This window comes from Filicampus tigris, chromosome 15 (assembly GCF_054856515.1).
Source record: "Filicampus tigris isolate MCC_2025a chromosome 15, RoL_Ftig_1.0, whole genome shotgun sequence".
In the NCBI taxonomy this organism is placed as follows: domain Eukaryota; kingdom Metazoa; phylum Chordata; class Actinopteri; order Syngnathiformes; family Syngnathidae; genus Filicampus; species Filicampus tigris.
Genome location: NC_141231.1, coordinates 9983928 through 10009613, shown reverse-complemented (window position 1 = coordinate 10009613; position 25686 = coordinate 9983928). Strand labels below are relative to the sequence as shown.

Sequence of the window (25686 nt, the reverse complement as noted above, 5' to 3'; positions counted from 1 at the left end):
TACAATGAGAATGTTTTAATTCCAAATATGTGTGATACAGTTCTTGCTTTCTTTAAAGCACGTATTGCAACAAAATGTGACGCACACAAGATACTGACAAGTGGAAAAAGTTGTGAGACCAGAAATAAATTAAGACAGAGCATTCAGAGATGAACAAATCAGTAACATACTGTGTGTGCAGTGTTTGTCTTTAAAATCTATGTTGGAGCATCAAAATGATTAGTTACTTGAATTGTAACCCCGTCGAGATGAACTTGAAAAGGAACCCGAACCCAGTAACGCAACAGGAAGCAAATTAAAGCTTACGTTCTGAGTTTGGTTATTTAAGTGCATGAGAGGGGCAATATTATGAGAAAAATACCTGATGATGAAGGAGCATCTCCACCACAGGTGTCAAACTTGAAGCCTGCGGGCAAGAAATGGCACCGCACATGATTTTATGTGGCTTGCGAAAGCTTGCCAACATTTTTGTCCTGACTTCTTTTCAAAAAAGTTATGCATCATAAAAATTTTAAAAACAAAATGCAGGTGCAATTATGCAAGAGGTTGTGGTGATTATTCAGCTTCCCACAAAGAACGTGTTAGGTAAGGGACAGGAAGTGCAACTGTCTTGTGCTCTTGCTACACATTTGGTCTGTAAACAAACAGTGCAGTTCAGCTTCTGGCACACTGGCATCATGGCTAGCCATATTTATATTTAAAAAAATAGAAAAAAAAGATGAATGATGAAAAAGCAACCTTTTAAGAGCCTCTCCTGCACTTTTCAGTGAGAGCCAAAGCAATAACCAATAGCGTAACAATTCACACAGTTACTCTTGCACTCATCTGCACCCTAAATGTCCAAAGAAGAAAACAACCTATTGATGTTGCACTTTCCAGAAAAGGAAAAGAAAGCCATTTGAAATGTCATTAAATTTGCAAACACAAAAGATAAGCAGTTACCATACCAGATATGAACCAAACTACTATATACCCTTAACCGCAGTGTAGGTAGTAAAACATGATTTTTGGCAAACTACGATGAGGCCCACAACGAAAAAAGTTTGACACCCCCGCACTGTCCTGCAGTGTCAATTTAAAAAATAAAATAACATTATCTTTGTGAAGTTCGATTTCTTTTTTTTTTTTTAATTGACTCTCAGATCATGTAAGTGTACCTAATGATGTGTCTACTGAGTGCATTTATGCTGCTGATTTATGAGGTACATTTGGTTATGAACAAAGAAATGAATTGTTGGTCACAATCACACGTTCAGAATGTTCAAAATGTCTTTTCTCTGTAGAAAACTTGTTTTTTGGTGCAAGTTGTGTGTAAAAAAAAAAAAAAAAAAAAGAACACAGTCCCTGATAAACAAAAATAAAACAGAACCCTTAGCACCATCCTCCTGTGCCATGTCATCGCTAACACGCTTTGCAGGAAAGTCCACCTTCAAACGGCACAGGGTGGTCCACGTGACAAAGGGTGGGATTGTCAAAACACTTTGTCCCGACAGCAATCACCTCTCTATCGCCTCCCGACGTTCTAGAGCTCGTCCCTGTAGGAGGTGGACAGCACCTCGGGTGGCGGCACGCCCCCCTTCAGAGTCTTGTGCGAGCCCCTCCAGTCTGTGCGCACGGCGTCGTCGTCCCACAGCGTGGACGTCTCGGTGTCGCTCACCCACTTGGGGTCGCCGGCGTAGTGGCACGGTTGCACCAGGAGCGGCCGTGTGCTGAAGGTTTGTAAGTTCCTGTTGGGGAAGTGGGATTTGTAGTCCTCGCTGGAGAGGAGAGAGAAAAGGGGCGGAAATATGAGTCTTCTGCCATAATGTTCATTTATGATGAAGTAGCACTTCAAGTTCACGTTTTGAGCGCAGTAGCTATTAAGTCAAAATGAGGGACACGATTTATAAAAAAAAAAAAAAAAAAAAAAAAAAAAATCAAGAAATAAGAAAAAAAAAGTCACAAAGTTATTAAAATAAGGTCAAATGTTTATGCTTTAATATTACAATTTTGGTCAAATCCGGGCTTGACGCTGGCCAAATTCAGACTTTTTTTCTTGTAAAGCAAGACGTTCTCATTGAGTTAAACTTTTTTTTCTTGTACTATTATGCCTTTATCTTTTAAATTAAACATTTTCATATTGCAACTTTTTTCTCTAAATATTGACTGCTTGTAAAAGCAATTTTGTAATTAAGACATCTTTTTCACAACATTAAAATTCAACTTCTTTTCAAACAAATGTTTTGACCTCGACATATTACGTTTTAGTCAAATTATAATAAATATTTTCATTTTAAAAAAAGTCAGCATAGTACAAAAACTATCTAGGCAATGTTACAGCCATTCTCTTTATTTTGAAAGCTTTCTGATACAATCATTTTATTTCTGTAAAATTAAGTATTTAATTTGAGTATTTATTTTTTTATTCAAAATGTTACATCATTTTTATAAAATCCATACTTTTTGGTTGAAATCTTTACCCTCGTAAAAACATTTCTCATATTATTTCAACTTTATTCCAGCATTACTTATTTGTTGTCAAAGTACAATGACTTTTTTTTCTTTTCAGTGTAGCTCTTTACACTAAATTACTACACTCAAGAGCATGAAGCCCAAATGTGGAACTTTTCAGTTCAGTTCTTTGTGGACAAGTGAAGCGCGTTGAATAAGAATCCCAGAGGCGCTGGCTATAATCCATTTTTCGACACATGTTCGAGAACACGGACACAGCCAAGCCGTCTGGTGCGCAGGCCTCTCAAGTATTTCATCCCGTGTGTTTTATGCATCTCATTCACTCTGCTGTGGTATGGCCAACTATGCGGCAGGGAGGCTTTTCTGGGATGGAAACGGTGTTGGGATTACATGGAAATACAGAAAAGAAAATTGAAAAAAAAAAAGAGCAACAAAGAACACAATGACAACATGTGCAAACATTTTGCGACGGGTCATTAAAACAAAGTGTAGAGGAGGAAGAGAAGGCAGCCCTCACGGGGAAAAGCTAAACATGCATCCGAGTGAATAGCAGCTGAGCCCCCGTAATTTCATTCGATTATGTTTGCACAGATAATTGCCCTCAAAAGGTTGAATTAGAATGCGCAGCTTCACAATCTACACAGCGTATGCAGAGCACATGATATTGTACACACCGTGGATTTACGTGACCACAAAAAGAGTTATTTACAGAGATTTAAAATCACACAGGAAGAAGGTTTGGAATCCACTTTTTACGCTTAAAATGACAGGCGGGGTGAATGGAGGTGAGTTGTAGAGAAAGAAATGAAGATGATGACGAGTATGGATACATACTTTGGATGTTTATCATACATGATGGGGAGGAATTCGTCGACGGGCAGCATCTTGGAAAGCGGCTCGGCATTGAGCAGCTTCTGGGCACCCTGCTGGGAGATGGCGTAAGAGAGGGTCCAGTAGGAATAGTCGGCCACCACCAGGTTGTGGACGTCGTCCACCGCTTCCTCTTTTGCGGGGTTCACCTGCTTCCTGCCAAAGTATCTGTGGCAAAGCAAAGCGACCGCAGGAAAAAAAAATGAACACTTTGACTGCGGTTCGCGCATCTGCCTCACAGTTCTAAAGTTTGGGGTTTAAATTGGACTTCCTGTGCGCAATTTGCATGCTCATCCCATGCTTGCTTGAAGCCCATTTCAGCCGACTTTGGTTAAGAAGCAAGGGGGGCATGCAAACTGGAGCCAAGATTCAAAAAGCAAACTTCCCCAAGCTGGGATGTTCCCATGGGGATGTTTGTCATCCATAATCCTCCTAACTAAAGAAAAACCGCCTAGCTTTTTCTTGGTGATAAAAGATGCCTCACATGAGGTCCCAGTCCAGCTCCACCTGCTCCACCTCCTCCATCAGCCGTAGGACTCGTCGTTTAAAGTTTGCCTGGAAGCGGACGTCGTCCTCGAGCACCAGAGCCTTGTCCAGCTGCATGTCCACCATCTAGAGAGAACAACATGAGCTCGTCCCAACCCGGTAGCCAAAACCTTTACGTTTTTGTGACACTTTTATCACTGGGCATGTTTGCTCATCTTACCTCTTTCCAGATGTAAAAGTGGCTGAGGAAGCAGCCCACCTCCCCTTTGGTGAGGGTACGTCCCGAGAACGGGTCGTAGTAGCCTGGTAGTAAGTTCACCCCCAGAATCTTGATGTCGCTGCTGTTCAGTGCACTGCGCGCACACACACACACAGATGTAGTACATAGAATATTTCCAAAAACAACTACTTTCCAGATGACAACATTTCATGATTGCACAGGATGAAGGGACCGGCTGAGTTTTTATTCTTCATTTTTCCAACAGATTTTCACATTTCTGCAAGAGTGTACTCACTTTCCATCCACGGCGTCGACCACCTTGACGTCGATCTCCAGCTCATTCAGGGAGAACAGCATCCTATCTCTGCGGTCGGGGCGCCGGCGCAGATTAATCAGGTAAATCTAAGGAAGACAGGAAAAAAAAAAAAAAAAAAAAAAAGTAATGAGGATATTTATCAACAAAAAAGTCATTTTATTATTTTATTTAAAATACTATTTAATTACAGATTATTTTATATGCATTTTAATTTGCATTCTATTTTTAAAATTGTGACCACTGTCTACTTCCACTAAACACCTAATATCCATAAACATTAGGGATAGACCGATTATCAGCCGGGCCGATTATCGGCATCGATATTTGTTTTTTTAGACAAATATATGTATCAGCCTTTTTTAAAACTCTGCTGGCCGATTAATAAATCAATTTAAAACTGTGGAAATCAAAACAAAGATATGTGAAAGTTTAACATTTCTGTCATTTTGAAATTTTCATTTACTGTAGAAAACGACATTGAGCTATTGTTTGTTTTCCTTTGTCCTTTTTAAGACCTGCTGACAATCCGGGGTGCTCCCTGAACTTCGATCACAGAGATGTATACTGTCAAAAATTCATTGTAATAATGATTTTTTAAAAATCCCCATCATACAAACCTGAAACATTCTTCAATAAACAGCTTAAAGATGTTACAACAAAGTTAAGAGTAAATTCTCTTTAGATTTTTTATGCCAATATTTTCCTTTTCACTGAAAATGAATATCGGCTACAAATATCGGTTATCGGCCTCCTTGACTACTAATAATCGGTATCGGCCCTGACGAAAGCATATCGGTCTATCTCTAATAAAAATGTGCACAAAACCAATACAATGTAGATGTTTCTATTGCTTCTTAAAAATGAATCTAATAATTCACTATAGCGTAAAACCACAGTTAAATGAGGTGGAGATGTATTTACCTCATCAAAGCCCATGAGGTCTCTCTGCTTGGGGAACATGTGGACGTATCGGGAGGGTTTCATCGGGGGGCCGTCAACTATTGGAAAAGCCACAACAACAAAAAGACACATTGGCTGCATTTTTGTACAGCATGTAAAAGAGAAAGAAGGCAAACAAAGATTTGGTTTTGGAGCTTACTTTTGGACTCCAAGTGGACGTGGACAAAGTTGAGGCGATCGTCCTCCAGAGTGTGCTGAGGTTTGGCCGGGATATTCAAGTAGCCGTAGCGCTCCTTGTTGCACAGGTACATCTGAATTGCTGCAATTAATGGACGAAGAATGACAACATAAAGATAGAAACTGAGGACTCATTTCAGCATATTAGAACAGTTTCAGTGAGTGCGACGAGCTTTCGTCAAAGCTGTGACATCGCTGCTTTGCTTCTGGAGAAAGTCGAACCATCATCGTGCGTAATGTCACACATCGGCAAATTTGTCAGATTTCAGCTCAGTGAGTATCTAAAAGATTAACTCTGCTGAGTGTTTTGCATTTTCTTTGAGTTTTTTAAAGAACACAATAGCATTTATTTATCATTATACAATGTTTATGTTCAATCTAATGTAGCTACAGCCCATTGCTACAGATGCGGTTGTTAAAGCGGAAGTCAACGCAAACATTTTTTTTAACAATATGTTCTATGCAAGCCCACTAGTTGAAACAGGGGATTCTGATAAATATTGTGTTTGTGGAATAAGTGTTAATCCACTCGTTTTTAGCCATCTCTGGGGGCGGCCATTTTGTCTTCTGTCGGCTGAAAATGACATCACAACTGCTCACAATGACCAATCACGGCTCAGATTCAGAAAACAGCCGCGATTGGTCGTTGTGAGCATCTGTGATGTCATTTTCAGTCAACAGAACACAAAATGGCCGCCCCCAGAGATGGCTAAAAACGAGTGCATTTTGCTGCTTGATTTATATTCCACAAACCAGAATGCCATATTTCAACTAGTGGGCCTGCTGGGAACATATTCTTGAAAAAAAATATGTTTGGGTTGACTTCCGCTTTAAATAACGTTGACAGAGTCACCAAAGTGTGCGTGGTTTTACTTTGTTTTAGCTTGATTATACAGTGGTCGCTAATAATGTTAAAACGTTATGTAAATTATTGGCTGTCAATTACAGCGCACATGTTGAGATCGACAGCCGTTCACACTCAAATTCAACAGATCACTGAGTTGGAAATGACCACACCTATTAGTGTCTGCTTGCAATTGAATCCAGTGTATAGAAGAGATGCTGCACTTTGTAGCTTTTACTATTTTGTTATGAGCCACTGAGAAATGTCGACACAAACGGGAATTCACAAATCGGAGCATTTGCAAACCTGTGGCTCGGCAGGAGAAGGCAAAGACGATGATGTCGTCGTACGGCCAGGAGTACTCCTTGTGAGGAGGGAAGAAAGCCAGTTTCTTCATTCCCTCCTTCCTTAAGTCCAGCAACATGGTGGAGTGCACCATTGGTACGGGGAAGCAGCCCACGCGGTGGCGGTTGCGGGTGGGGAAATACTCTGCTGTCCTTCGGTAATAGCCCTGAAAAAAAAAAAAATGATGAATATAAAAACAAAAGCAAATGTTTGAGGAGAGGATGCCTGCGCCTTACCTGTGGCGTTATTCCACACCAGTAGTTGGAGTACGCTCCCTGAGAGTCCAGCATGGGAGCTATGACTGATTTGTTCTCAGCTATTAGCAGGTTGAGAGTGTCAGGGTTGGTAAGGATGTTGTCGGTGTCTGCATACTAAAACAATAATGTCATTTGAGTCAGACTTCTTTTGTGGAATGTTAAAAAAAAAAAAAAAAAAAAAGGACTATAACTGAGAGCAAGATAAACCTCCGCCAATGTTGACAAAAGGGAAAATAATCCTGACTTTTGCTTGTTTGACCACAATGACGGGAGCGGCGCTCTAAGAGAAACGCGGTGGTTGCTGGCAATGAAAAGCTCCGCTGTGTATGCCGGTTTGTACCCGATTCTCAGACGTAGAATTTAACGATTCAAAGTCAGCCGTCGCAATTCATCGATAGTATTTGCATACACTCATCCCAGAACACGCTAAATTAATTGAAGGATAACAGGAACATACCCGTTTGTATTCTGCGGAAAGGGAGAAGAAATCCACTGTAACTATCAAAAAAAAAAATTGAGGTCGTTTTGGCTAGCAGCCTATGTGGTTTGTGGATGATGACGCAATATGTTACGAACAGACGAATGAGAGGCTAGCATTTGCATTCTGGGATGAGAGAACAATTCCTTAGTCACTCAAACAAAATGTGACTGATTTGTTGAATTGGGTTCTTCTGTTTGGTGGCTAGATGACTACTTACTCGATCATGAAGAATTACGCAAGATTTTAGAATTACACACAGGACGCTGCCACTTGCATTCCGCAGTGACAAAATGGCCTATGTGAGCATGTATATATTTATGAAAATAACACTGGTCAATAGCAAATTCTAATCAGAGATGGCTTTTTGTGTCCCACGATGTATTGTTGGCACTTATTTTAAAAAATGCCTTTATTGTTTCTCTAGCACATCAGGTTTTGGAGATATTTTCATTTTTGGATTTTAAGTTTGACCTACAAAAAAAGCTTGTGCAATACGGATTTTACCATGCACTGCAATTTATAACTATGAGGTTCCATCTGTTGCCGAACCTAACCCTTAATTCATAAATATTACTAAATTACATATATTATTGTTATTTTATTATTTTTTTGTTATTATGAAAACCTGATGGGCTAGAGAAAATTCAGGGCAATTTAGAAAAGTTAACTCTGTTAAAAAAAATTTTTTTTTAAACATTTGTTGCGCAGCGTAATTTATAGATCCAGTATTTGTGCTTATGTACACCCCTTCCATAAAGTCTTTCTTAATCCAGCTCAAAAACAAACATTTCATCCTTATGCTTCCATACTTGGCGGAGGTGTGTTCACTCCTCAAAGGCGTAGTTGTTTTCCGTACCAAGATGTAGTCAGCCCAGCGTTTCCTGGCGAAGTTGAGCGCCGCCTGCTTTAGCTTCATCACATACTCGTATCTGCTGTTAGGCCAGTGTTTTGGGCCCAGCTCTCCCGCGTAGGACCTGAAATGGGGCATTGTATGGATTTACATTTCTGGTAGGGAAACAAAAAAGCAATTATACACACATGCAGACAGAAATGTGAGAACTCAAAGGAAGACAGAATTAGTTGGAGATGGTTTAACCTGTACTGAAAATGAAAGCTTACACAGGTTGCTCCATGGGTCTCCATTCCACGTAGTGGTAGAATTTCTGCATGACGGTGAGCCACTCTTTCAGCATGGCTGTGGTGTTATCTGCATTGTGATCTGTAGCTGCCCTGAGGAGCACACAAAAGGCCCGTTGAAAAATCAAAGCAGTCAATACCGACGACGCAGAGGGGAAATGAACTACTCAGTGCCAGTGCTTTCACTGTGTTTATGCAATGTATCAGCTCGAGATCATGAATAACCTAAACACCAGTCAAAGGTTTGAAGACATTTTCTCATTCAATATACTTTCCCCAAACGTTTGATTGGTCACCATCGTAGTTCACTGCTGCGTAGTCAGAGACAGCAATGCCTTCTCTGCCGGCCTGAACGCGATCAGAAGCACTGACCTACATTTACAAACTAAATGTTAATATTTGCTCCATGAAGTGGTAGAAACTTATTCTCAACATTTTGTAGCATTTGTCTCGGCAGCATTGCTTTCACTGGTGTATGTTGCTATGAGAATCTTTTTTGCCCAGTCAGATTTCAGCCTCTAAATGCTGCCATGTCAATTTCATCTACCCAGAGCCTTCAGAATCAGTAGTGCTGGTTGATGTAACCTAAACTTCTCGTAATGGGACGGTTTATTTAACCAATCAGATTTCAAATTGTTCCTCACAGAGCCAGCTGGGGGGCCCTCGATGACATCAGCATTTTTTCCATTCTCTGACGTGTTGGGTCAGAGCAAAACCACCAACTTTGACGAGCGAAACACATCAGTGGTGATATGAACACGGTAATACAATTGATAAAATACATTTCTGGTGAGTTTAAGGCAATTTATTGAACTGTTTATGCTAATGTCATTTGATTAGATAAATATTGATTCTGAACTGGTCCAGATGATGAACGTGGCACAGTTGTGTGCCGTTAGATTTTTGTATGCTGTAGTATTGACAGTTTAAATAATTAAAATGTTATAGTGCGGTTATCAAGAGGTGGAATAAGTTGGTTAAGTTCCCACCAATGCATGCCCAGCAACTGTCATTTGTCTTTCTTCATATTTTAAAAACGATTTCTATGTCCTATACAGTATACACACAAAATCGCACACGGTTGATTTTAATGGGATATGTTCTGTTCATTTGCACATATCACAATAGTTACACATAGAAGTGTCTCTTTTTTTTTTCTTCTTCTAATTATTATTTCTTGAATTTCAGGCATCTAAAATTACACTATACTCCGAACACATGTCCACCAAAAGCACTTCGCCAGAGCAACATCTGTACTATTGGCCGCAACGTAAGATCCAACTTCAAACCAACAAATTGCAAACTGCTTGCACAAAATTTCACAGTGAGAAATCACACAATGCTGTCGCCACGGTGCTGAAAACAATTCTACTTAACTGACCCCTAAACAAAGCTTAAAACATCACAGCAATTCCAACTCCTTCCCTGTGGTTTCTATTGAACACAGCACACAAAAACCAGCAGACATTTCAAAAGCTTCTTTCCCCCTTGCCAACAAGTCATGAGTTCCTTGTGACACATTTGTGCACACTTCTGTTGGTGATCAGTGTTCCTTACTGCTCTACTCCCCATCATTTTCAGTGCATTTTACCTTTTTGTGTACAGTATGTCCTGTGGTAATACATGCAAACACCACACAGCCAAGACTCACAACCCAAACCTCAGAACCGTGAGGCAGACAACATGCTACTGTGCACTTCGGTGAGCTGGAGCACAGCTCCACTGACTTTGGGTGAGAGGTGGAGTACACCCTGGACTGGTCGCCAGTCATTCACTGGGCACATATATATGGAGACATCCATTCTGAACCACACCTATGCACAACTGAGAGTCACCATTTAACCTAGCATGCACGTTTTGGGAATGTCGGAGGAATACCCAGTACGCTACATAGAGATGTTTCAACAACATTCAAACACAGCACCTCAAAGCCGTGATGTGCCGAAGACGTGCTACCACAGATTGTCTCATGATATATTAAATATCATGAGGCAATCTGATATATTTTACACAAAAACTCAACATTTCATGTAATTTCTTCATAAAATGTTGCTCAACTAATGACAATACAAAAGACGCGAGTTTGACTACAAACACGAATCCAAAAGGCATTTGCTCCCCCAAAAAATGTCACATCAATTTACAACCCCCCCAAAGTGACCCATATTATATTGGGCGTCAACCCTAAGTTTGACAAAGTGGAGACAAAAGTAGAATTTGCGTGTACGTGGAGCAAGGCGACTTTGTGCGTTTAATACACACATTTAAACGCAAACATTGATTCACCCACCACACCGAGATGCGATCTTTCGGGTAGTCGAGCCTCTCCAGGGCACCGAGGTAGTAAGGCAGAGAGTGGGCTGCGTTCCTGGCTATGATGGCGACCACCACCGTCGGAGGCTGCATTCTCGACTCCTCGGGAGATCTCTCCTCGGAGAAGTAGCATCGGGTCGGGGACACTAAGACCCCTAAAACACAAACAAGGTAGCGGAGCAACATGGCGTAACAAGGTCCCAATATACCGCTTCTCCTTCGTCTTCTTCTGGAAGGAAAGAAGGAAGGAGTACAGGCAGCTGCCGGACGCGTCAGCAGTCCAAGTTACCACCAAAAAAAAGGAAAAAAAGAGGGCATTCCCAAGTTTCCAAGCCCCCTTTTCCCTTTTCCAGAGTACAAGTTAGAACATTTCCCCTCTTCTCGGCTTACAACTTCCGCCTATGTAACTAATTCTATGTCACTAAGGCACAAAACAATGGGATTTGGTCGAAAAACTAATGTCATGTTTTGAAAGTGTTCTCTGTGACCATAAATAACACATGTTGTGGTGTCACGTAAAGTCCACATTCACGCGGTCCGAGTTTTGGGCTTGAAAAAGTAGAGTGCAACGTGGAAAAAACGAAATCCTTTTGGGGAAAGCTGCAGTTCATTAACGTGACGTTACAAGTAATCACGGCAGCAGTTGCAAGGATTGTCCACTGCGAGGCGCCATTTGACCAATTGAAAAGCTCCACAGTACTGCACAAATGACAAATGCAATACGGGGCTTCTTACGACGGTCCCGACATACGACACTTTCGCGGCACAAACAAACAAACAAACAAACAATCAAACAAAAGATACGTTACCACTGTAATTTATTAATGAATATTCTTCTTCTGCTTCTCTGTGTTATGTACAAAAATTTTAAAAAATCACATGCCGATTCATCGCTCAAAAAAGTTGTGTGTAACAGTTTCTTGCCACAATTATGATCATAAAATTCTTGGATGAATATGTAAAATAAAGCAGTGGCAATTGTTGGGACCATCTCATTATTTTCTTCATTGCTATGTTTGGTTTCATGATTGTGCTATTCTGAATTGCCTTGTAGTTTAATTTGAATCACATTAAAAATATGTGTTTTGCCTCATTACTACATATCTTACCAAATCTGCCAGGTTCATTAAATGTATTAACACAACTGCATGTATTTGTATTCTATTCTATCCGAACCAGTGTTTCCCTACTAGGGTGCTGTCACAGCACTGTTGTGACTCCTTTGTGTGTTGTGAGAGATGATCAGTTGTGCAGTGGGAAATCATCCAATTAAATCGGCCCCGACCTATGATTGTCGAGAGGGGAGATTCGGGGCTGAAATCGGGCCGATTATCCTGCCGTGTGAATCAGGCTTTAGACAGGGGTCTTCAATTCTGTTCCTTGAGGGCCACTGTCCTGCCTGTTTGAATCAGATGTGCTGCAGCAGGGAGAGATGGAAAACAGGCAGGACAGCAGACCGGATTGAAGTACCCTGGCCTCAGGGCTCACTCAGCTTGCGAATATCACATGACTAAACCCAGAAAATAGCTGAGCCGTGATTGGTCATTACCTGAGCCCTTCGGGATGATGTCATCTTCAGTCGACAGCAAAATGGTAACAAAATGCCCCCGCCCATTTGTGTCGGATAACTGATTCCAACTGTGGCTCGTTTGGTACCAGCCCCACTATTTTGTGATTGCAGGCATGCTGAGACCCCCCAAAAAGATGATTCAGTCAAGACGAATATTAAATAGAAATTCTAAGAGGGCCTTATCATCATTCTGTGGACTCATCTCATAGTATCTAACATTTTTTAGGGGCGGTAATATGACAACTTTATTGTTGTAACTTGATATCTTTTTATAACACTGCAAGTTGTTCATAATGAATTAGGACTTGGCGGGCTCCAAGCATTAGCCCAGGCAGCTACGTCTGACAATAGCAGCGCCGGGCATTAAAAGGGTCATTTGTGTGGACAGGTCAGGGGTTGAGGGTCAAAACTCTCCTTTTCATGACACTCCGAGTGTCGCCACGCTCACACACCAGCACACACACGTATGTCAGGGGGCCACTTTCCCAGCATTCGGTGGATGCGAGCGAGCTGGGAGAGTTCAACCTCGGGTGCACTAACTTTTCACAGCGAGGTCAAGGGTGGCGATGGCGTTTATGCGCGGGTGTGTGTGAATGCGGGGCATAAGGAAAAGGAAAATGTTTGAGAAAGGATCCAAGACAAAAAGAAATTCATCATTGTGTGGCTCACTTGACCTCACCTGACATGTTTAAAGGGAGAGTTCAGCACACATTACAACACACAATTTGCAGATTGTGTTGGGTTTAAAACAAAAAACAAAACAAAAAAAACCAAGGAGAAAACTCAACACATTTTTGCTAAAATATTAAGAAAATCCTAGATAGCTGATCAGGCAACCTGCAATGTCCTCATATTATAACTTTTTTATCATTATAATATAGTAGATCACCACTTGTTTTCTCCTCCTATTTTGACATTAGTTTCTTGTAATACTGTGACTTTTTTTTCTAAAACAAACAAATAAACAAAAAACGATTTTATTCTATTTTTTTTTCTTAATTTACATAGCAGCTTGTTTATTGTAATGTGACAACTTTATTCTTATATAGCGATTTTCCCCCTGAAGTATAGGACTCAATTCTTGGAAATGAAAACTTGTTTTCACTGGATATTTAGGAATTATTTTCACATAAGATTGTCTCTTTTTCTAAAAAAAAAAAAAAGAAAAATACAAAGTACCTCAATTTGTTCTGTTAATATTACATCTTATGTGTCACAATACCCCCCCCCCCCCTTGCATGGCAATGGTTATGATTATGGTGTGTTATGGGTGACCTTACCAGCTCACCATACGGTGGCTATCCATACACCTTCTTGCATAGGTTAAAATGTGCCTCTTGTGTGCGTTCGGATCAGTTCGTATGGGCGTCTGAGATCCATGACATTCTCCCAAGCTTCCGGGACCTTTATTGCTGCGGCAATAATCAATAGTGCTCCCACAGAGACGTCTTTTTGGCCGGGTTGGGTCAATAGCTGTCACTCAGGGTCTGAGCCGAGGCACGTACCCTCTTACTCAGCAGCTATAGAGCACTCACTCTTTCTACTATGGATACACCCACTCCCCAACAGCTCACTGACACTACGCATCTCAGTAGAGTCATGTTTGTACAATTCAAAGGGTCACATATTGTACTAGTGTACGCTTCATGAAGACTTAAGTCCAATTTTGTCATGTGCATCAGCGTGATGATTCGGTACCAGTCCACTGCGCCTCTGGTTGAGCTAGGATTTTATTTATTTTTTCCTTAGCGGCAAGGATATTGCAGGTAATCTGCACAAAAAATCAAAATATTATTCAGAAACTGCTTATAAAAATGTATTATTATGTTCCCTAGTGGAGACGGGAGGACTGGAGAATTCCCAGAAAAAAGAAAAAAAAAAATCGGAAAACATCCGAAAGTCAATTATCTGGTCTGGCATCTGGAGCGTCCAAGCGTATTTTAGTGGGGGCCAAGCTAAAAGCAATTCAAGCAACTGAAAAATGCAAAAAGATTAAAAACAAGTGATTTGCTTATTTAAATAGGAAGTCACCCCCCACCCAAATTCTTTGCAATAATCTGTTCTAAACACCTTCACTAATCTAAACATAGCATTCTCATTAATATTGCAGTTGTGGAATCTGAATTAAGCATTAAAATCCACCCATTTTCAGCCATCTCTAGGGGCGGCCATTTTGCCACTTCTGTCGACTAGAAATGACATCACAGTTGCTCAGGGCTCAGGTAACGATCAATCACAGCTCACCTGTTTTCTGAAGCTGAGCCTTTCGTCTCTCGGAAAGCCTCTGCGACAACCCGGTGGTCATATTTCAGCCATCGGATGATATATTTTCAACCATGTAGTAATGTGCAGGCCCAAGAAAGTTGCTAGACAAAATAGCATCCATTTTTCAGTAGCGCATGGTTAAGTGAGCGCACACACCCATACCATTTTAGAGTGGGGACAACAGCTTGATTTTTTACGATTTTGAAGCCTCTTTTTATATACTCTGCTATTTTTTACATACTTGGTGATGGCACTTTTATTAAATTAAAAACGCATTGAAAACACTCGGAGGCGAGCTGTCCAGCATATGATTCGTGATGAAATGGCCTGAAATGATTCATGTAATACAGTTTAACATAAATAAATAAAGTACAGATTAAGATATAAACTTGATGTATAGGGAGCAGCTTTACATTACCCCTGTTACTCCCCGGATGACGCTGTCCATCCGCCCTGGTTGCCAGGCAACAGTGCAGCCAATGTCATGGCATGCGAGCGGGGTGAGGAGGAAGGTGTGTTTGTATGTGTGGTGTGGATGATTGGGGGCATGAAGAAGGGGGGAAGGGGGGTGAGGGTGGAGGAAAGAGTCACTTTTAATCCTTTAATGTGAAACATTATACCATGAGCTGATTCTTCCTGTATTTATTTGGCAGACACCAGGTGCCGCTGTTTTGCTTCCCCTTACCTCTTTCATATTTAACACTCGGGGATTTAATTGTGACATTATTGTGTAATCGTGTGTTTTTCTTTTTGCATTGGTCAGCAGGGCAGTTTTTGTGTCCCTATGAACTCTGCCCAGCAACAAGTGGCGGTGTAAAAGTGTTGCTTCATTTCAGTGATTCTCAAAGCAAGGTACGAGTGCCACTGGTGGTATATGAAAGAATCATTGAATTAATTACAAATCAGATTTAAATTCAATAAATTGAAATCCAATTAAACATATTAGAATTAGAATAACCTTTTTAATCCTGATGGATATTCCAAGTACAGTTCAGTTGTTTTTAACTGACTTATGTGCAATATTCCTTTATTGATTCATTGAATCATCTCTGTTTTTTTTTTCCTCAGTAGGCTTAAATAAGCCTCGTGTTAATGTTCGCAAGGTGCTTAATGTTGACTTACAATGATAAATATACCACTCTATAGTTTTTGATTAACACTTAGGCCGACTACACAACTGTAATTTATTTGTTGTCATTAAGGTGGTATTTGTATTGGTTTTTTTGGGGTGGTACTTGGTGTAATAAGTTGAAGAACCATTGCTCTATGTTATTACTCTTGTTGGCTTCAGTTGTTTGAGAAACGAAATGACAAATGATTTCTGTTGTCAGAGGGTCAGAACATTGTAACTGAAACTGTAATTAGAATAAATAAATCTGAATGAGCAGAATCCATCAAAATGTATTTAAAATTTCACTCAATAAAAAAAACATCAGATTGTAAGAGACAGTACAGTGGAAGCTCAAAAGTTGAATGCCGTCGAATTTGACCAACATTTTTACATGTGTGCAAGTGGCAATTTTTTCTTTATTAATTTAGCTTTTTGTTTGTGTTTTGTTTTTTAAGATGAAAATAACAACTGTACACTGTATCTAATAGATGCCAGGCACCAATTAGTGGGTGTTTCAGCTACTTAAGTAAAATAAACACGCCTCCTTTCCCATCAGGACAAAACCGTGTTGTAACTGTAATTATCTCAGTTCATTGACGCTATTGTTCACACATGGGCATTAAATAGTTTAATTGTCATGTTTGCGGGATTGAGGACCCAAATGCAGGGAGGCAGGAGAAGTGGTGGGTACTGACAGAAATAGATTTATGAACAAAAATCCAAAACTCAAAGTAGCAAACAAACACTAGAGAACCAAAACGCAACACCAGGAGAAACGAAAAAAAAAAACATGATCCGACAAGGACTGAACGAAAACTAAGAACTTAAAGCGGAAGTCAACGCAAACTTTTTTTTTCAAGAATATGTTTTATGCAAGCCCACCAGTTGAAACAGGGCATTCGGATGAATATTGCCTTTGTGGAATATGGCTTAATCCACTCATTTTTGGCCATCTCTGGGGGCGGCCATTTTGTCTTCTGTCGCCTGAAAATGACATTACAACTGCTCACAACGACCAATCACGGCTCAGATTCAGTAAACGGGTCAGCCGTGATTGGTAGTTGTGATGTCATTTTCAGTCGACAGAAGATAAAATGGCCGCCCCCATAGATGGCTAAAAACGAGTGCATTTTTCCGCTTAATTTATATTCCACAAACGCAAAATTAATCAGAATGCTGTGTTTCAACTAGTAAGCCTGTTGGGAACGTATTCTTGAAAAAACTCTATTTGGGTTGACTTCCGCTTTAAATACGAGCATACTGACAAGTGACAAGACAACGAGAAACACCTGTGGTGGTTTATGTCGATTGATAATCTGATCAGCACGCATGAAAACACTTATTCCGAAATTTACTGCGCATGTCTGTGACATCAGTATACTCGTTTCTGTTATTCCCGGAGGTTAGTAGAAGCAGAGCGAGTGTTATATTGTTTGTTATTTGATTCAATAAAGTTTGGGAAAAAAAACAAGCAAATAAGCAGATCGAGCGAAAGACATGGTGGTCGCAAGCCTGAAACTCCTTTAGGAACTCGACGTAACGGGGCAAACGGGAAAAATACAGCACAGAGTTTTGCCCTGTCACGGCAGGTCTGGAACATATCCACGGAACATTATTTTATTTACTACTATTCCAAAATCCAAACAAATTGGAAGTTGACCAGGATCCCAGAGCGATTTGTATTCCAATTCAGAGACCTGATGAAGTATTCCTGCTTTGTCGCATCTGTTCTCGACACTCCACCAATTTTTACCGTATTGCATGATTGTATAGTGGGAGGAAACCACGCTATGGTGACGCAGCAGTGCTACTGAACCGCTATACCGAGAGGGTATTAAACGCTTCCCACGGACTGCCACAGTGTTAGAACAACCTCATCCTCAGCAGCAGGATGGAGATGCCTTCACCAGAGGAGGTTTCGCCCAATCATTCCCATGCGGCCTTTGTCCCCTCTCTCTCCCTTCTCTCCCTCAACGGGATGGTTTGATGGCCCACCCTGCCGACTGGGCCTCCCTCTCCCCTGCCAAGCCTTTTAGCCAGCGGGTTAAACATTGATTTGTGAATGGGGAGAGGCACAGTGGTCCCCGCGTGGAGCTCAGCAGTCTCCTACTGCTTCTGTGTGTACACACACACACCGCCACTAAACACCACCAAGAGCATCGGTTGCCATAAAAGGCACTCAGCCTAAAGGCCTTCATTCAACAATGCCGGACGCGTCATCCTGAGCCCTCACATTTTCTTTGGCACTGTAGCTATTTAGACAATGATACTTGATTCTCTTAATCTCATTAACTTAAAACAAGTATGCACAGAAATACCGGGGAGCCACATTCAAGAACGGATAAACTACGACTACTACTACTATAGGAATAAACATCAAACACGTGTTTTGAGAAAAAAAGAAATGTTTTGATTTGATGTGGTTGTGATGCGACAAGAGAAAAGTCTAAATATTACGACAATAATGTGGAATGTTACTTGGAAAAAAAAAAAAACATTTTTACAAGAATTAAATCACAATTGCATTTTATATCATTGTGAATCCACCAGATTAAAATTGTGATTTTGTGAGGAAAAATGTTAGAATCTTACCAGTACTGTATAGATTTACGGTGTTACAAGGAAAACGTTTAATATATTATGAGAAAAAAGTCTGAATATTATAAGGAAAAAAAGTTGGAATTTTAAGTGAATGAAGGAATAACTTTACATTAAAAATGCACTTGAGACCGCCTTGCAACCCGATAGCACGTGCCCATGTGTGACCCCAATACTCCACCCCCTCCGTAGCTGTGCCCCGTCCAGGGGTGAGATTTTTAAAATATAATAAAGATGATAATAATGCATTCAATTGATTGATTTCTAAAATGACTCCGTGCAGGTCCGTTGATCTCAGAATCTGTCTGCTTCACAAAAATTGACTTACACTCAATTTTTATACCTGGTTTCAGCAGGCATAAACTTTCTTCTATTTTCAGCCGCCAAATTGTCAAGTGCGGCGCATTGAAATGCCCATCATGGCACAGAGACATCATTTAAATTCACAAACATGCTAGACAAACATGCATAGAGAGCACGATGAGTTTGAATTAAAAAAAAATATATATATCAAAAACTGTATCTTCAACTTTATTCAAGGTTACAATTTTAAGCACTGAAATATATGGCTGGTTTTCTCAAAAATATATTGCGTTATTTTAATAAAATTAACATTTTAATCTGGAAAAAATGTCATCAAAACATTTCTTTTAATCTAAAAAACAAACATAACTATTCTCAAAAAAGGACTATTTTAATCTACAGCTTTATTCTCGTATTATTACAATTTCAATCTTGAATTATATACAACTTTTTATCTCAAACATTTACTCTAGTCTAGTAATATTATGGACTGTATTTTTGTATTTGTTCAAATTTTCCTGCAGGGGCAAGGTTAGTTTACTGCGTTTGGGAATTTGGAAGACTCTGCACCTTGGTGAGCGTTAGGGTGGGCCAAGGGCATTTTCTTTCACCCCCCCTCCCTGCGCATCTGACAATTTGGTAACTGAAAGTAGATGAGACCTTAAACTAGCTCAGAGCATGTCTAAGTTGTGGTGCAGGTGGTGTAACGCAATCTTGGTGGATTTGATGGAGGTCCAGGCAGACAAATTCTGAGAAGCAGGTCTGCTTGCTATTCCTTATGAACATACTTTATGCACTTTAATCTTCTGCATGGACTCCAGTGAGTCAATATCTCCTCCTGCAATGTCAAAGACGGTGTGCGCCTCTCTTGCGCTGGATTTAAAGGGAATGAGGGGAGATGCTTCCATTGGCCGGTAAAAGTATAAGAGTTAATACTCATATAAGTATGACTTTCCTCTCGAACAAATGTACAGCATGATTGCTGTCCAATGTATGAGTTTAATATTTAAAATATGCAACTTTTCCCTTAAAAATGTACATTTTATTTACGGGGGATTACAACTTTAATAGAAAAAAATACACCTTTACATCTTGAAAATATACATATTAGAAAAAAAACATGACTTTATTCACGTAATGTTACATCTTAAATCTAAAAAATATACAACTTTATTTCCTGTAAAATTCTATGTCTCAAATGTTTACGCATTTTTATCTAGAAAATAAATGAATTATTCTCATAAATTAAAATTTTACTCTTGAAAATAAACACCTTTCTAACAACCTTTTTCTCGTAAAATTACAAGTTCAATCTCAAAATCTACCGACATTTTTATTTTGTAACTATACAACTTTATTTACACGGGATTATGATTTTTAATTTATAAAATATGCAATTTATGACTTAAGACTTAGTCCTAAATGATTTTATTATCATAAAATTACGACTTTCATCTTGCAGTTTTTTTGTTGTTTTATTTCAGGGTGGCCCTCACACATGTTCGTACCAAAGCATTTGGTCTTAAAACCATGAGCATACATACGACTCAAACGCTTTGGAATTACTGTGTAAAAAAAGCAGTGTTTTGTAGCAGATGCTTTGGCGCGTTCTTCCCGACGTGACATTTAATGTAGCTACGAGGTGAAAGCGCTTGAAACCCCAGCGGCAAAGAGGGTGTCAAGGTGAGAGTGAAAGTGGAAGCCTCTTGACTTACTGGGTTTTCCCGCCTCTGGAGGAGTCAGCGCATGAAAAGGGCAAAGCGAGGAAGGAGAGGACGCCGAGCTTTGCTTTTCACCACTTTTGCAACCTGCAAGAAAAGAGCAATGAATGAGTGACTGGCTGGATGAATGAGAGGCGGGCTGAGGCTGAAGAGGGGCTCTGGCCCCGTGGATCAGCAGAGGTTAACTCGGTTTCTTCACAGAGATGAAAAGGGGGGGAGGAGGAGGGGGTGGATTGAGCTTTAAAGAGGAGGACCCCCTGCGCCCAGGGCGGGATCAGTCAGGATGATTTATTAGAAACACAAGAGAGAGGAGGAGGAGGAGGAGGAGGAGGAGGAGGAGGAGAAGAAGAAGAAGAAGTAGAAGAAGAAGAAGAAGAACAAGAAGAAGAAGAAGAAGAAGAAGGAGAAGGGGGAGAAGGAGAAGAAGGAGAAGGAGGAGAAGGAGGAGAAGGAGGGGAAGAAGAAGGAGGAGAAGGAGGAGAAGAAGAAGAAGAAGAAGAAGAAGAAGAAGAAGCAGGAGAAGGAGAAGAAGAAGCAGGAGAAGGAAAAGGAGAAGAAGAAGGAGAAGAAGGAGAAGAAGAAGAAGAAGAAGGAGAAGAAGAAGAAGAAGAAGGGGAAGTAGAAGAAGGAGAAGGAGAAGAAGGAGAAGGAGAAGAAGTAGAAGAAGAAGAAGAAGAAGAAGAAGAAGAAGAAAGTAGACGGGGAAAGACGAAGAAGAAGAAGAAGAAAGTGGACGAGGGGAAAGAAGAAGAAGAAGAAGAAGAAGAAGAAGAAGAAGAAGAAAAAAAAGTGGACGGCGGGAATTCGTACTCAAACGCTGCAGCGTTACAAAATGCTGAGACACTTTATTAGGTACACGGACACATTCGGGTACGAAAAACATAATAATGCTCAGCTGCTCTAACCCTTAGAGCAGTCAAACTCTTTTTTGTCGCGGGCCATATCATAGTGATGGTGTCCCTCGGAGGGCCGTTACAATTGTGAACCCATAGAAATGTGTGATTGCCTTATATTATCACATATACATAACAAATTGATGGATAACTAGTTTTAAAATCAGGAGCCATTAAATCGTTTGTGAAACTTTTCCATTTATTTTAAAGGAGGGATTGGTAACAAATGTTTGCAATACCTCATGTAGTGTTTAAAAGTGAAGACAATTTGAAACGAACATGTCAAGTCACCACATATGATTTGCCTTTGCGGGCCACGTAAAATGATGCCGCGGGCCGGATCTGGCCCCCAGGCTGTGAGTTTGACACCTGTGCCTTAGAGAGATACACATGAAGGCAAAACTGACAGCAACTTTTCCTTTTAAGTAAGAAAAGCGACACAATGCTCACTGTAATAACTTGAAACTGAAAAGATTTTTCCAAAATGCTTTTAGAGAAGCCACAAAGGTTCTGTAATTGGTGTCTTTTGAACAGAAGCGACAAAACTAGAGCAAGTCACAGCCTCGCTGTTTACGGAACAGCAGTAAAATGAAGAACACAAAGAAAAGAACACAGGCTCGGTTATGTTCTGGGACAATTTTCCTGGTGTTACCCTGTCATGACTGGCAAGTCCAGGCTGAGGCCTGCTGCACACTGAGCGACGTAAATCTCCCATGGTGAAAAAAAAAAAGATAGTTGTGAGTAGCGACTCTCACTGCCAGTGATGTCGATAACGCTACTAAATAACGTTACTTAATAATGGCCGGCTATCTTGAGCAACTAGTGATAACGCGTTACTGTTTCTAATGTAATAGTCTGATTAAAGTTACAATTCAAAGCTTTAAAGTGTTTCTTTAGCTTCAGGAATGACAACAGCAGACAATTGCCACATTGTAACATGAGATGCACACCAAATTCAGCCAAGACCTGGTTCATGCATGGTTTGCACATAATAGTAAACAAATAATCAAATAAAGAAGGTAATACACACCCTTTTATTAACCAACAGGCACACAACTGCATTATGAACATAAAAATGGTAAAAGGAAAACGATTTACATCTGCAACCGTGAATCATTATGGGATGAGGTCATCTACACCCTCCCGTCTGGGGGAGTGATGTAACGTAGGTGCCAAGTCATGTATTGTTGTCAGCGCATTGATGGCGCACGTGTACGTACTGATGAAGAAAGTAGAGAGCTTTGCGTTTTAAAAGTGGAAATACAGTCCGTGTTGAGTTTGGGTCAGCTAAAATGAAAATATTAAGATTGGTTGTAGATGCCGTACTCGACAAAGTGTTATCTACGGTAGCTTAAAAAAAGAAATACATCAGAGTTGAAGAAACATTTGGAGTCGCAGTACGGTAGATTTAAGCTTACGAAGCTTGACTGTTATTAATGCAAAAATTCTTTTTAACCTATATAAAGAAGAATGTATAGAAGAATTCCTTTATTTTGTATTATGTAAAAATATTTATATTAAGCCAAGTCTAGAAAAAAACATTTTTTTAAAATAAATATAAGCAGTATTTGTATTCAGTGAAATCTAGACTCATATATATATATATATATATATATATATATATATATATATATATATATATATATATATATATATATATATGTATATATATATATACACACACACACAATTATTATTGTTGAATCAAAAAGGTTGTATTTATTTTATTTTTAATCAAAATTGTATCCTTAAAAACTGCTGTTGTAATGAACTTCCAATAGAGAACCAGTTATCATTCTCATGTTAAGTGGGGTTGTCGCCGTCTGCTGAAAGTAACTTATAATCAAATGTAGTCACTTTTAAAGTCAAGTAATCTGTAAAGTAACTAAGTTACTTTTTCAAGGTAACTGTGACACTGCTCACCGTACACCAAGTGATTGGACCCCGCACATCTACCAAAACTGGAGCCCAATATATGGTTTTCTTGCTCCACATACATGAATGAACCACAAAAACACGCCGTGATTATCAAGGAAGAAGCAGTTTGCCACAAAGAGAGGAAGTGGGTATAAATAAAAGACAGAGTGTGGATATTTTGGAAGGGTGTTGGCGCGGATTGGCTGTACCTGTGCACGTTGGCGACAGAGACTGAATCTCAGCACTTAAATATTTAGCCACAGGTAAATATGAAATCTATATATATATATATATATAAAGATTTTTTTAGCCATATAAAATGACCAAAATATTAGTATAATTAAAACAGTAATATTAAAACACCTCTCCGTGCGCATGGCGCAGTGCTGCACAATAATAAACTCTTGACAGCTGCACACGTGGCGCAATCATCCATACAGACAAAGTTGCTCGATGTGACAACACGTCTTCTGTCACCTCCCATAATGCACTTCTTCTTTAGCCAACAAGGAGCCCTGCTTAGTACACAAATCTCCTCTCTTCTCTGTAGAATGGCTGCACATGGCGCTTGAAGGCACCACTTTATGTGGCAAGTGCCTGGCTGCAAGAGGCACACTGACACGTCATGCAGTGCGGGCCGCGGAGTAAACAGTGTCAGGATTGTAATCTCTCCTTTTTAAAAAAAAAAAAGATGAATAAAAGGGATGAGCAAAGAGAAAGAGAGAAAAGAAAACGGTTGTTGTGTCTTTAAGAGGAGCTGCTGGTTTCTCATCGCAGCTGTTGGCTGGCGTGCGCGTGTGTGTGTGCGCGCGCGTGTGTGTGTGTCACAGAGGACAGCCGAGATTCATGACTTAAGCAGTACAATGGGCATTTATCACCCCGTGGTGTTATTCAAATTCAGTACCAAGCGAGGAGGCTCTCCGCGCTCCTCCCTGCGCCTTGCGTCGTTTTTTTTTTTTTTTTTTTTTTTTTTTTACCCCTTGTTTCTCCCCCCACTCTCTCACTCTCTCGCTTTCTCTCTTGTATTGTTGAAGCAAGAAAAAGGCAGCGGGGCACACGGACACGCACCCAGTCACAGCTCGACACCCACGATGGAAGGATGGCGTAGAAGGGAAAAAAGGGGGGAAAGGCATCTGCAAGGACGAAGCGGCACCTTTTTGCTTTTTCTGGGCGACATTCGAACGCATCGACGCACGAGGGGGCACTTGAACGCAGCAGGGAAGTGAAGCAAGGACGCGCTCAAAAAGAGGGAGCTAAGAGTGTGATATTTCATTTTTTTGATGACGTTTTGGGGTTACAATCCCGAAGATACCTGAAGCGCGTATTCTCCTTTAAACGGGGAAAGGATTTTTTGCTGCCTTCTTCCAATGGGAAAAGCCTTTGTGCGTCTGGAAGTGAACCAATGACAGGTGCACAAATGGCGTCATCTAAATGGACTTTAGAAATCATTTAGGGAAAATATGCATATTTTAATGTAAATGCTTTCTTATTTTCACGTCAAACGATGTGTTTTTTTTATTATTTTTTTTGAAAATGTGATTGAGGAGCTGTTGCAGTGATGTGGACTGACTTGAGGTTAACTCAAAAACTAGTTATGAAAAAGTCCATTAGCTTATGTGGATATGTTTTGGTTTATAATGACAGCAAATATGTTTCGTTCTGACCTGGGGGATACATTGAGTGAGTGAGGAGGGTTAGTGAGAATATGTACATCACTGAAAATCCTTATACCCCCCACCCCCCAGCGCCCCCCCAAAAATAGCTTGAATATTTTAAGCACATTTTTTTTTTCCCGTTACCTTCCAGTGAGGACAAGTAGGGTCTTTTAGCGGCTGATTGTCCAAACGCAATTCTTGCGTCCACTCCAGTACGACCACCAAGAATTGTGTATGGACATCTGTTGCTGCAGACTCGCATTCATCACGTCACGTCACGTCACGTCACGTCGAGGCCTCCCTTTTCTTTTAGTGTCACTGCAGGTAAGGAAAAGTGGGGGGAAAAGAGAGAATGGGGGGTTAGGGGTATTTTTGTTAGTTTGGACAAGGGGTGACAATTTAATGGACGAACACGGATCTCGTGACGCGTTTAAGGGGGGAGACGTCGTCGACCGCCCCCCGATTGGTATTTACACTTTGTCGAACATCTAATCAAGGCTGTTTGCTTTAAATGGCAAATATCGAGCGGGGGGTCGTCGATGTATCGACTTTTGTTTGGCAAATAGTAGAAAAGCAGTAAGTTGAGTGGTGACAGGCCGCCCTGCGAGCAACAGTGACGCACATTCAGCACCAACTGAACACCCCCACAAACCTTACCACCATCCTGGGGGGGAAAAAAAGACGTACAAGACAATAAAACACACAAAACAAAAAGGCATGCAATATTTACCTTTAACACACTCTACAATAATTGCAATTCATTATAATTCACATTATTGAAATATAGTATTTAAAT

At 40.4% G+C, this 25686-nt stretch overlaps 1 protein-coding gene across 1 annotated transcript; it reads right to left on the bottom strand.

Annotated features, from left to right (window-relative positions):
• On the bottom strand, nucleotides 1-25221 carry cercam (cerebral endothelial cell adhesion molecule). The gene is made up of 14 exons (XM_086053598.1): nucleotides 25035-25221; nucleotides 20420-20512; nucleotides 10835-11012; nucleotides 8527-8637; nucleotides 8264-8381; nucleotides 6906-7040; nucleotides 6631-6835; nucleotides 5443-5562; nucleotides 5265-5341; nucleotides 4323-4429; nucleotides 4028-4160; nucleotides 3806-3933; nucleotides 3286-3489; nucleotides 1-1757 (listed from the first exon to the last, which is right to left on the bottom strand). The coding sequence occupies exons 1-14, from the start codon at nucleotides 25150-25152 to the stop codon at nucleotides 1523-1525; spliced, it is 1962 nt and encodes a 653-aa protein (XP_085909724.1). The 5' UTR covers nucleotides 25153-25221; the 3' UTR covers nucleotides 1-1522.
• Between the last annotated feature and the right edge of the window lie 465 nt (nucleotides 25222-25686).